Source organism: Dryobates pubescens, chromosome 35, assembly GCF_014839835.1.
Source record: "Dryobates pubescens isolate bDryPub1 chromosome 35, bDryPub1.pri, whole genome shotgun sequence".
NCBI lineage: Eukaryota > Metazoa > Chordata > Aves > Piciformes > Picidae > Dryobates > Dryobates pubescens.
In genome coordinates, this window is record NC_071646.1 from 6,334,598 (window position 1) to 6,346,826 (window position 12,229).

The 12,229-nt window shown below is 65.5% G+C and overlaps 1 protein-coding gene across 1 annotated transcript; it reads left to right on the forward strand.

Moving 5' to 3' along the window:
* The first annotated feature begins 1,865 nt into the window (after positions 1-1,865).
* Positions 1,866-11,391, forward strand: CSF1 (colony stimulating factor 1). The gene is made up of 9 exons (XM_054176559.1): positions 1,866-1,971; positions 3,379-3,510; positions 5,586-5,648; positions 5,952-6,131; positions 8,245-8,422; positions 9,357-10,189; positions 10,432-10,487; positions 10,593-10,645; positions 11,001-11,391. The coding sequence occupies exons 1-8, from the start codon at positions 1,951-1,953 to the stop codon at positions 10,642-10,644; spliced, it is 1,515 nt and encodes a 504-aa protein (XP_054032534.1). The 5' UTR covers positions 1,866-1,950; the 3' UTR covers position 10,645; positions 11,001-11,391.
* Positions 11,392-12,229: the final 838 nt, after the last annotated feature.

Here is a 12,229-nt window from a genome sequence, read left to right on the forward strand (position 1 = left end):
GTGGAACCTCCTGTGCTGCAGTTTCCATCCGCTGCCCCTTGGCCTATCCCAGGGTGCAGCTGAGCGGAGCCTGGCCCTGTCCCTTCCCTCCCGACCCCCAGCCCTCAGCTATTGATAGCCATTGATCAGATCCCTCTCAGTCTTCTCCTCTCCACACTAACCACCCCCAGGGCTCTCAGCCTCTCCTCCCCAGGCAGTGCTTCATTCCCTTCAGCATCCTTGGAGCCCTCCCTTGGGCTCTCTCCAGCAGATCCCTGTCCCTCCTGAGCTGGGGAGCCCAGAGCTGGATGCAATATTCCAGGTGAGGTCTCAGCAGGGCAGAGCAGAGGGGGAGGAGAACCTCCCTGGCTCTGCTGGCCACACTCCTCTGAATGCCCCCCAGGACCCCCTTGGCCTCTTGGCCCCCAGGGCACATTGCTGCCCCATGCAGAACTTGCTGCCCAGCAGCACTCCCAGGTCCTTCTCCTTGGGGCTGCTCTGCAGCAGATCCCTTCCCAACCTGCAGTTTATTCCTCCTGCCCAGCTGCAGGACTCTGCTCTCATCCTTGCTACCCCTCATCAGGTTCCTCCCTGCCCAGCTCTCAGTCTGTCCAGGCCTGAGCACGTGCACACACGCGTGTGCAAGCCCAAGGCTCTGTGGGTTTGCGTGTGCTACACGTGTGCATGTGCCCAGGGTGAGCCTGCACCTACACAGGTACAAGCTCCAGTGTCTGTGTGTGCCATGGGGACATGCATGGACATGTGTGCATGCCCAGCATCATGCATGATGTGTCTGTCCTTGGCATGTGCACACGTGTGTGTGCCCAGGGGACATGCATGGACATGTGTGCATGCCCAGCACTGTGCATGATGTGTCCATCCTTGGCATGTGCACATGTGTGTGTGCCCAGGGGACATGCATGGACATGTGTGCATGCCCAGCATCATGCATGATGTGTCCATCCTTGGCATGTGCACGTGTGTGTGTGCCCAGGGGACATGCATGGACATGTGTGCATGCCCAGCACTGTGCATGATGTGTCTGTCCTTGGCATGTGCACATGTGTGTGTGCCCAGGGGACATGCATGGACATGTGTGCATGCCCAGCACCGTGCATGATGTGTCTGTCCTTGGCATGTGCACACGTGTGTGTGCCCAGGAGACATGCATGGACACATGGGTGGGTGTGTTCATGTGATGGTGCTGGGCGTGAGGGCGTCATGCACACAGAGCACAGCCCTTGTGAGTGCCCCGAATCGAGCCGAGCCGACCTGAGCAGGGCCACTCCACGGAGGTCGATTCAATCGGACCCGAGCCCACCCGAGCCGGTACAAGAGGCCGAGCCGCGTGGGGCCCATTCGCCCTGACGGAGCCGAGCCCACCCGAGCGCAGCCGAGCCCAGGGGACCGAGCCAAGCCGAGCGAGGCCAATCCGACCCGATCTAAGCCGAGCCGAGGGGGCCGAGCCGATCAAATCCGAGTAGGCTGAGCCGATCCGATCAGAGGGGCTGGTCCTAACCGAGCGGAGCCGAATCAAACCCGAGTGGGGGCCGATCCAATCCCATCCGACCCAAGGAGGCCGATCCGATCAGAGGGGGCTGAGCCGATCCTAGCCGAGTGGGCTGAGCCGAGCCGAAAGGGGCCGGGCCGGGCCGAGCCGAGTAGGCTGAGCCGAGCCAAGCGGGGCCGATCCGATCCGATCCGATCCGATCCGAGTGGGCTGAGCCGAGCCGAGCGGGGCCGGGCCGAGCCAAGCCGAGTGGGCTGAGCCGAGCCGAGCGGGGCCGGGCCGAGCCGAGCCGCGGGCGCTGGCCGGCCGCCAGCCCTTTCTCATAAACCACATGCTGCTGCCGCCGCGCTATAAAGGGCAGCGCGCCGGCGGCGGCGGCTCAGCCCGGCCCCGCTCGGCCCCGCCGCCGCCTCGCCCGCACCGCCCGGCCCCGCCGCAGCCCCGGCCCCACGGCAGCCCTCATGCCCCGCCTCGGAGCCAAGGTACGGCGGCTTCTCCCGCTTTCCCCGATCCCCGCTATTGCCACCTGTGAGGGGGTCTCTGCGGGGAGCGGCCTCGGCTCTCCTCATACCCCCGGCCCGGTCACGCAGGGGGACGTGGCAAAGCTCCTTTTTGGGGGGATCCCGGCGGGGTGATGCTCCAGCCCCGGCTCGGTTCCTGGACTTGCGGGATGAGATTCCAGCCCCGTCCCCAGTTTCGGTTCCAGCCCCATCCCGGCTGCCGGAGCCAAGGGGTAAAGCCCCATCCCGGCCTCAGTTCCCGTCCCCGGCGGGGTGATGCTCCAGCCCCGGCTGTGTTCTGGAACCCCCAGCAATCTGTTTCAGCCTCATTCTGGCTCTTGGACCCGAGGGATGAAGCCCCATCCCCGTCCCAATTCTTGGCTCTATCCTCGTCCCCGTTCCTGGACCCGGCGGGGAGAGGCTTCGGCTCCAGCCTCGTCCTGGATCCGGCTCCAGCCCCGTCCTGGATCCGGTTCCAGTCCATTCCCGGCGGGGTTCTGGGACCCCTGGTTCTCGGTTCCGTTCCCGGACCTCCAAAAAGGAGAGGCTCCGGTTCCAGCCCCGTCCCATCCCCCGGCTGCAGCCCGTTCCCGGCGGGGTGAGGCTCCGGCCAGCCGTAGCCGTCTCTCGGCGGTGGCCCGGGCGGCATCTTCCAGTTTCACAAGAGGGGAGGATTTTCTGGACAACCTCCAAGGGCAATTCCCCCCCACCCATCACCCAGGCACCCTCTCGGTGCCGGTACACCGGGAGGGAGTCACACACGCACACACCCACCCCGGGTGTCTGCTCCATCCGCACTTCGGGGGTCTTGGCCCTGGGACAAGCCTCGTTGCTCACGGGGGTCCCACGGCGGTTCGGGGCCTCCCCTCTTCTTTGCAGGGGGATTGGGAAGGGAATTTGGGGGGCTGCCAGAGCCTCTGCACGGAAAAAGCCCGGCGGGTGCAGGCGCTGGGGGCTGGGGGGGGGGGTGGGGGGTCCGGAGGGTGGGAAGAGGATTTTTGGGACTGGGTGGGTCAGTGCGTCAGGCAGTTCCCCGGAGCTGGGGTGGAGGAGAAGAGCTGCAGGAGAAATGGTGCGGGACAAGGGCTGGATGGGGAATGTGGAGATGGCCGAGAGCCACCTCCAGGCTTCTACCAGCCAGGACCCAGCCCCTCGGCAGCACCAGCGCCGGACGCTGGGAAATTCCCAGCTGACCTGGCGCTCCTAAAAATAGCAGGATGGGGACAGCCACCCGGGCTGGAGGGTGGCCTTGGGGTTATCCCACCAGGCCAGGGTCAAGCCCTGTCCACCACAACAGTGGCTGCGCTGGGGGAGGGTGGTGGGAAAGGGCAGTGGGCTCAGGGTGGGGAGGGTCAGCCCCTCTCTAAGCCTCTGCTCTGCCATGCCCAGGTGTCCCTGCTCCGCTGCACTCTGCTGTCATCCCTCATCCTCCTCCTGGTCTGCAGCATCCATGAGACGGAGCAGAACAGCTACTGCCAGCAGATCATCACGGAGAAGCACCTGGCCGAGCTGGAGGAGCTGGTGAGTGCCCTTCCCAGGCTGTGCTGTGGGGTGGGGGCTCATTCAGGGCTGGGACAGGCATAAATCAGCCCAGTGTTTAAGGGCTGGAAAGAAACAAATCAGCTGATAAGGAAGAAATTAGGAAGAAGTTGTTCCCCAGGAGGGTGGTGAGAGACTGGCACAGGTTGCCCAGGGAGGTGGTGGAAGCCTCATCCCTGGAGGCCAGGCTGGAGGTGGCTGTGAGCAACCTGCTGTGGTGTGAGGTGTCCCTGCCCATGGCAGGGGGCTTGGAGCTGGCTGAGCTTTGAGGTCCTTTCCAGCCCTGAGGGTTCTGTGAGTCTATGACAAGTGATGGTACCCAGGAGCTGAGCATCCCTGGGCATGAGGGACAAGTGGGCAGCGGGGCCGGGGAGGTGACAGTGTGCCTCTGTCACTGGTGGCTGTGGAAAAGCATCAATGGGAGGGGAGGGAAGCAGAGGGGGAAGCAGAGGGGGAAGCGGGAGGCGAGAGGAGCGTGGCTGGGAAGGGGACACGAGTGGGGCTGGGTGGGCGCAGGGGCGATGGGGAAGCGGCACGGGGGAGGGCCGTGGTGTTTTCCGGGCGGCTGCGCAGGGGTTAAGCGGAGGAATCCGGCTGCATTCCTGAGTCCAGCTGCTTGCCTGGAAGCTGGGCTGGCAATGGGGCTGTGGGTGGGTGGCAGGCAGCGAGGGGGGCCGGCGGCCAGGCTAGCCGGGTGATGGAGCCAGCCGGGCTGGGGACACGGATGCCTCCATCCCCGCCTGAGCCCTGGGCAGCTCTGGGGGTGCTCGCATCCAGCCCGCGGCGGGGCAGCTCCCGCCGGCCCCATCTTGGCCGCCGCTGGGGCCGCTGCATCTCGCTCGCCCTGGCCCTCGGTTCACCTCCGAGCGGGGGAATCGGGCGGATGTCCAGGGAAGAAGCGGGAATCGGGGGCACGCAGGGATTTAGCAGGGTTGTCGCAGATTAAATCCTGCTCTCGGCGGCCGGCGGGGGGCGAAGGGCCGGGAGCGCTGCGCCTCCCCGAGCCCTCCTTTGCTTCGCACCGAAAGCTCCAGCCTCTACCCCAGCCTCTAACCGCCGCATCCGGGCTCGCTTTTCACCTCTTCCTCTTTTAAAACGCCGAGCTGCGGCGCCAGGAGCTGGCAGATATCACCTCTGCAAGCTCAGCTTCCTCTACCCTGCAAGCCCTCAGCACCCCACATCCCTGGGGGAGCTTCCTTCCCCCCCCCTTTGCATCTCCCCTGGAGGATTAAAAGCAGGGTGCGTGGTTGGGGGGGGGGAGACAAAAAAGAGAAGTGGGGGGGGACGGTGCAGGTTTGAATGGGAGCTGTGCTTTTGCAGCCAGGGGATTGCAAAGCCCTCTCCTCTCTTTCCCGCTAGCGGTGGAGCCAGCCCTTGCTGCAGCTCCTGAGGGATAATGGAGCAATTGTTTCCGGGCCGGCATCCCAGGCTGGGAGGGTTGAGGGCTGCCAGAATTGCCGGCCGGCAATTCTGGCAGCCCTCAACCCCTCCCAGCCTGGGATGCCGGCCTGGAGGTGGCGTGAGCTTGTTTGGGGGTTGCTTTTCACACCCCTCCCAAAGAGAGAAAAGACGAGACAAAAGGGGGCACGGTGTGTGGCCCCCCCCCCCCCCCCCCCCCCGGTGTTTTGTGATGGTCCTGGAGGGTTATGTGACCTCGCTGTCACCCTCACCTCCCCCCATGGCAGGATGCTCTTTTGTGGTGCGGGGGAAGAGCCTGGGAGAAGGGATGCAGAGCTGGGCTCTGCCGTGGTGCTGGGAGGAGGAAGAGGAAGGGAGGTGGGGTGGGAGGGGGCGAGCGAGGAGCAGGCATCCCTGGGCCGGGAAGCACCGTCCTGGGTGGGATGCTGGAGAGCTTTGGCCTTAGGGAAGCAGCAGTGTGGGGAGGAGGATGGAGTGGGGTGAAGCAGGAGTGGGAGAAGAACCACAGCTCTGTGGGTTTGGGGGAGGCTCAGGCACCCCTTTATGTCCTTGGGGGGGGAGGGTCCCTGTTTTGTCTCCACTGCCCCTTCCTGCTGTCACCCAGCCCCCTGGGCTCACATCCTGCTCTCTCCTTCCAGGCTGACACTCAGATGCAGCACCCAGGCAGGGTCTCCTTCAAGTTCATCAATAAGACACAGTTGGTGAGTGGCTCCTCCCTGGGCGCCAGGGCACAGCTGCGGACCAGAGCTGGCTGGGTGCATTGTGTGTGTGTGTGTGTGGGGGGGTTCCCAGGCCCACAACCTCCCCTCTTCTAACCCCCTTTATGGGAGACAGCCCAGGAGGGACTCATCCTGCCCGAGCAGCTCTCAAACCCCAGCTTGGGCAGCCCGCGGGGCCACACAGAGGCGTTTTGGGGCTCCGTGCCTCACTTTCCCCCTCAGGTAGCCTCTGGCCTCCCCCCAGTCTCCAGCCTGACTGGTGTCTGGGGGGGATGGTTGTTGCAGAATGACTCTGTTTGCTACGTGAAAGCTGCCTTCCCCCTGCTGGGCAAGATCCTGGAGCGAACAGAGTTCAAGGAGAACTCCTCCAACGCCAAGAGGATGCAGGCGGTGCGCAGGATGTACAACAGCATCGACGAGAACGTCGACCCCTGCATCAGGGAGGAGGATGATGAGGAGAGGGAGGTAGGTAGGGGGGCTTCCACCTTCCTGGTGCTGGTGGGGGAAAACCAGGTCTGTCAAGGTGTGGGTGCCAAGTCTTCAGCCCTGGGTGAAACGGAGGGTCTGGAGCGTCCTAGGGTGGGGGTGGGCGAAGGGATCAGGTGTGTATGGACACAGGGAGCCATGGGTGGGGGTCAAACCCTGCTTGGGGTGCTGAGTGGAAGCCGGTGGTGGCAGTGGTGGTGGTGCTGGGGGTGAGTGGTCTTGGTGCTGAGCTGGGTGATGCTGGGGGTGAGTGGTCCTGGCGCTGAGCGGTCCAGGTGCTGAGCTGGGTGGTGCTGGGGTGAGTGGTCCTGGTGCTGAGCTGGGTGATGCTGGGGGTGAGTGGTCCTGGCGCTGAGCGGTCGTGGTGCTGGGGTGAGTGGTCTTGGGGGTGAGCGGTCCTGGCACTGAGCTGGGTGGTGCTGGGGTGAGTGGTTCTGGTGCTGAGCTGGGTGATGCTGGGGTGAACAGTCCTGGTGCTGAGCGGTCCCGATGCTGAGCTGGGTGGTGCTGGGGGTGAGTGGTCCAGGTGCTGAGCTGGGTGGTGCTGGGGGTGAGCGGTGCTGGCACTGAGCTGAGTGGTGCTGGGGATGAGTGGTCCTGGTGCTGAGCTGGGTGGTGCTGGGGGTGAGTGGTCCTGGTGCTGAGCTGGGTGATGCTGGGGGTGAGCGGTCCTGGCGCTGAGCTGGGTGATGCTGGGGTGAGTGGTCCTGGCGCTGAGCTGGGTGGTGCTGGGGTGAGTGGTCGTGGTGCTGAGCTGGGTAGTGCTGGGGGTGAGTGGTCCTGGTGCTGAGCTGGGTGGTGCTGGGGTGAGTGGTCGTGGTGCTGAGCTGGGTGATGCTGGGGGTGAGTGGTCCTGGCGCTGAGCTGGGTGGTGCTGGGGTGAGTGGTCCTGGCGCTGAGCTGGGTAGTGCTGGGGGTGAGTGGTCCTGGGGCTGAGCTGGGTGGTGCTGGGGGTGAGTGGTCCTGGCGCTGAGCTGGGTGGTGCTGGGGGTGAGTGGTCCTGGTGCTGAGCTGGGTGGTGCTGGGGTGAGTGGTCCTGGTGCTGAGCTGGGTGGTGCTGGGGGTGAGTGGTCCTGGCGCTGAGCTGGGTGGTGCTGGGGGTGAGTGGTCCTGGCGCTGAGCTGGGTGGTGCTGGGGGTGAGTGGTCCTGGCGCTGAGCTGGGTGGTGCTGGGGGTGAGTGGTCCTGGCGCTGAGCTGGGTGGTGCTGGGGGTGAGTGGTCCTGGTGCTGATCTGGGTGGTGCTGGGTGTAAGTGGTCCTGGCGCTGAGCTGGGTGGTGCTGGGGGTGAGTGGTCCTGGTGCTGAGCTGGGTGATGCTGGGGTGAGTGGTCCTGGCGCTGAGCTGGGTGGTGCTGGGGTGAGTGGTCCTGGTGCTGAGCTGGGTGGTGCTGGGTGTAAGTGGTCCTGGCGCTGAGCTGGGTGGTGCTGGGGGTGAGTGGTCCTGGTGCTGAGCTGGGTGGTGCTGGGGTGAGTGGTCCTGGCGCTGAGCTGGGTGGTGCTGGGGGTGAGCGGTGCCGACGCTGAGCTGGGTGGTGCTGGGGGTGAGTGGTCCTGGCGCTGAGCTGGGTGGTGCTGGGGGTGAGTGGTCCTGGCGCTGAGCTGGGTGGTGCTGGGGTGAGTGGTCCTGGCGCTGAGCTGGGTGGTGCTGGGGGTGAGTGGTCCTGGCGCTGAGCTGGGTGGTGCTGGGGGTGAGTGGTCCTGGCGCTGAGCTGGGTGGTGCTGGGGTGAGTGGTCCTGGCGCTGAGCTGGGTGGTGCTGGGGGTGAGTGGTCCTGGCGCTGAGCTGGGTGGTGCTGGGGGTGAGTGGTCCTGGCGCTGAGCTGGGTGGTGCTGGGGGTGAGTGGTCCTGGCGCTGAGCTGGGTGGTGCTGGGGGTGAGTGGTCGTGGTGCTGAGCTGGGTGGTGCTGGGGTGAGCGGTCCTGGCGCTGAGCTGGGTGGTGCTGGGGGTGAGTGGTCGTGGTGCTGAGCTGGGTGGTGCTGGGGTGAGCGGTCCTGGCGCTGAGCTGGGTGGTGCTGGGGGTGAGTGGTCGTGGTGCTGAGCTGGGTGGTGCTGGGGTGAGCGGTCCTGGCGCTGAGCTGCGCTCTTCCTGCAGCTGTCCCAGATGTGCTTCGAGGAGTTCACCACCTCCCCCTACGAGATGCTGCTGCTGGTGAAGGAATTCTTCCAAGACATCAACCAGCTGCTGCAGGACCAGGAGACCTTCGAGAGGGACTGCAGCCAGGTCTACCTCAGCACCTGCTTGGGGCCCAGGAAGGCTGGACCCCCACCAGGTGAGATGGCAAAGCCGTGCCGGGTTGGGGGGGGTGGGGTGGAGCTTGAGCTCACCTGCATGGGGCAGCTTGAGAGCAGCGCGTCCCCGCCGTGGGCACACGCGGGCACGGCGCGTGTCTGCCCCCTGTCTGCGTCGCTCGGCTGGCCCGGAGAGAGCCCGGGCTGGGAGAAGGGACTGGCAGCCCCTGGAGGTGGGGTCTGGCCTGAAACCTGCCGGCGAGAAGGGCCGGAGAGATGCCGAGTGGGAACGAGGAGGCCTCTCCGACGCCGGGCTGGAGGCGCCGCGCTCGGCTCCGTCCCAAAGCCCCGGCGCCCGGCCGGAGCCCAGCAGGGAGAAACGGAGGCGCCGGCACCCGCCTGCCACCAGCGCGCTGCATGACCTCGGCCCTGTCACTTCAGCTGCCCCGCGCCTCGGTTTCCCCTGAGCAAGCCACCGGGGAGAGCCCTGCCTGCCGGGCTGGAGGAGCCCTGCGCTGCCGTCCGTGCCGCCGCCGCCGCCCGCGCTTGCGTTTGCATGTGCCCGCCGAGAGGATGTCCTGCTCTGGGTGCCAGCTGTGCCCTGTCCCCCGTGCCACGGGGCGGGGGGACGTTAAACCCGCCTGTCCGGCTCCTGCCAGTCGTGGATAACCCTCTGCCATCAGCTCAGGGGAGCCGGTGACTCGGGTTAGCATCACCCCACCCGCTGCTGCTTGGCACCTTCGTGCTGCCACCTCTGTCCCTCCCTGCCTGCTCCCTGCCTGCTCCCTGCCTGCTCCCTGCCTGACCTTCACTCTTCCTACTTATTTTTTGGGGGGGGAGGGGGCTGTTTGACCCCCACTTGCCCAGGGCCGTGGGGAGGCCTGGGGGATGTTGCCCCCAACCTCAGATGTGCTGGCTCTGCCCCTTGGGGAGGCTGCCGAGCCCACGGCCATCTCTTCTCTCTGCTTCTTTCAGGTGTGGGGACAGATCCTGACTGCAATTACCTGTCCCCTGCCCTCCCTCCTGCCACCCAGCCCTCCCTCTCCGCTGCCACCCATGCCAGCAGGGAGGTGGCAGCCGCTAGCACCCGGGTCCCTTACAACCTTCTCCATGCCACCCTCGCTGACTTAGATGCTCCGTCTCAGCCCCCCAGCAGCACGGACGGCGGCTCAGGGACCGAGGAGGTCCTGGGTGCCGGGGTAGGGGACACGGTGCCAGTGCCACCCTCTGGCATGCAGCAGACAGCTCCAGCCGACAGCACCAAACCCCTCCTGGATCCAGCTGGGACCCCGAGCCTGGCAGCAGTGGATGTCCCCATCCTGCGTGGGGACGGCGAGCTGGCGGACGGAGGCTCTGAAGCAGCAGCTGGGCCCCCCCTGCAGGATCCAGCCCAGAAGCAGGGAGTCTCCATCCTCCCGGAGCATCCCGGCGGGCTCGGCACCAGCACGCCAGAGGCATCCCCCAGCTCCGGCTCGGCCGGTGGCGGAGCCAGGATCCGTCCTGCCGCGGCGGCAGAGCCCGTCACGCAGCTGCGCTTCTCCAGGATGGCTCCGGCCGTAGGGGGCCGGGCGCCGGGAGGCCCCGGGGCGAGGGGGCGAGGCTGGGGGCTGAGCCGGCTGCGGGAGCCCGAGGACGGCGGAGCCGGCCCCAGCTTTGACTCTGGCTTTGTTCTGAGCGCAGAGCAGCGCAGGAAGGAGCCGCCTGCCAGCGAGGGCCACTGGGAGCCCCTCATATACATCATGGTGGCCAGCGTGGTGGCTGTCTTGCTGGCCGTGGGAGGGCTGCTCTTCTACAAGTATAAATCCAGGGTAAGGACCCCTCCCCTGCAGCCCCTCTCCCTCCTCCCTGGCCACACACATCCTCTCCTGCCTCACTTTCCCCACTTGTGTCTTGGTCTGTGTGGGTTGGGCCCCACTTTCTCCATCATATTGAGGTGGGGGGACAAGTGGTGAGTGGGCTGGGAGGATGTTATCTGGGAGATTCCTGCCCCCCCTTCATCCCTCTCCCCTTCCCCAGAGCTCATCTCTCTGTCCCCTCTCCTTCCACACAGGTCCTGGACCGATCGCTGGAAGATGGAGGCTGTGACCCCGAGGAGCCAGAGAGGAGGTGGGTGGGACACCAGACAGCTGTGGGGGGTGGGAGAGCTTTGGGGACCCCCACTTTGGGCAACCCTGCCCTAACCCCTGCCCCCTCCCTGCCTTTCCCTTGCAGGGCGCTGCAGGGAGCGAGGGGATGTCCAGAGCTGGAGACTCAGGACCTCTGAGGTGAGCAGGGTCTGGATGGGACCTCGCAGGGCTGCTCCAAGCCCGTGGGGACAGCGTCGGGTCCCTGGACCGCCCCAGCATCCCAGACCTCGACGGGGGGCAGGGAAATTTGCCTGCTGGGTGGGGGTGGGGAGTGAGAAAGAGAGAGAGAGAGGAGCAGGTCCGCTCCCCAGCGCTGCCAGCTGTGGTTTTGCAGCCCATTAATCCATTACCGGCACTTTCCCCATGGATGGAGTGTTTTTTCCTGTGGTTTCCATGTGTGTGCGTTGGGTTTTTTTCTGTCTCTTCTTTCTCCCCTTCCCGCCCTCCCTGGCAGAACCTCGGCTCCTGCTCATCCCTCTCCTCCTTTTCCCAGGGCCCGCGGTGGGATGTGAAGCTGCTTCGGGGGGGATGGGCTCCGGATGCTCCTCGCCGTGCGAAGGAGGCTGGGCGCGGGCCGGGGGCCGCCGTGCCGCTGGCCCTCCCCCCCTCTTCCCTTGCCCCACGCCAACGGCCAGAGACTGCAACGACCCCACCCTGGCAGGGATGGAAGGCTGGGGGGATGCTCCCCGGGCGGGATCCCCTGGAGGCAAAGGGCTGGAAGAGGTCGGATTGGCACTGCCGCGGCAAGGCCGGTGCTGAGCAGGACAATGGAGGTGCTGGACGTGGGATGCTCAACGCCCCTCGGACACAGCCCAGTGCTGGCCGAAGATGGAGGGGACCAGCTCCCTGAATCCGCTCCCTGAATCCCTCTGGCACTTCTCCCACCCCAGCCCAGAAGGGTTTGCAGCAGCACCCCCCCAAGCTTCACTCTGCCTTTCCCAAGGCTTCAGCTGGAGCATCTTGGATGCTGGTAGGGAGGAGGAAAGGGAGCGGGGGAGGGGGGGGTCCAGGCAGAGAGGCTCCCCTGGACTGCACAGCCCCCAGCCCTGCCTCCCAGCGTTAAAGCCTCACACTGTGAATATTTAAAGCCCACCAGTGCCTGTGTCCCCAGGCAGGGGCGGGCTCGGGGGTGATGCTTGGCTTCCGTCCTGCTCCTCATCCTCCTGCCCCCGGAGCGCAGGCTCCGGCCCCGAGCCCGAGCTGGCCTCGGCTTCACCTCCAGCCCTTAGGGCTTTAGTGTTTATTATAGCTGAGGAAAGTTTTTATCCCACCCAAAGATTTTTTTTTCCCAGTGGTTTAGGGGGGGGGGGGGAGGAGGGGTCCCCTGCTCTGTCCCCCCACCCCCTCCCAGGGTCCTCGCTGGGAGCTGGGCTCCCCTGCATCTGGACCCTCCCCCACCCCGGGACTGCGCCTTCCAGAAGGGAACACAGGGGCTGGGGGAAGGACCAAACCCACCTGGGTGGAAGGGATGGAGGATGCCCCAAGCTGGGGGAAGCTTTTTCAGCTCAACCCCCTTCCTGCCTTGGGAAAAAGCCTTTTTTGTTGTTGTTGTTGTTGTTATTGTTTTCCTTTTGGGATGTCCCAAGCCTGGAAATAGCTCAAACCCTGACCCTGAGCTTGGGGCTTATCCTTCCCCACCCCCCCTCAACAGCATCCCTCCAGCCCTGAATGTGAAGCGAGGTCTGAGCTGCCCTGGGGGGGGTTCTGAAGTGTTATTTTTAT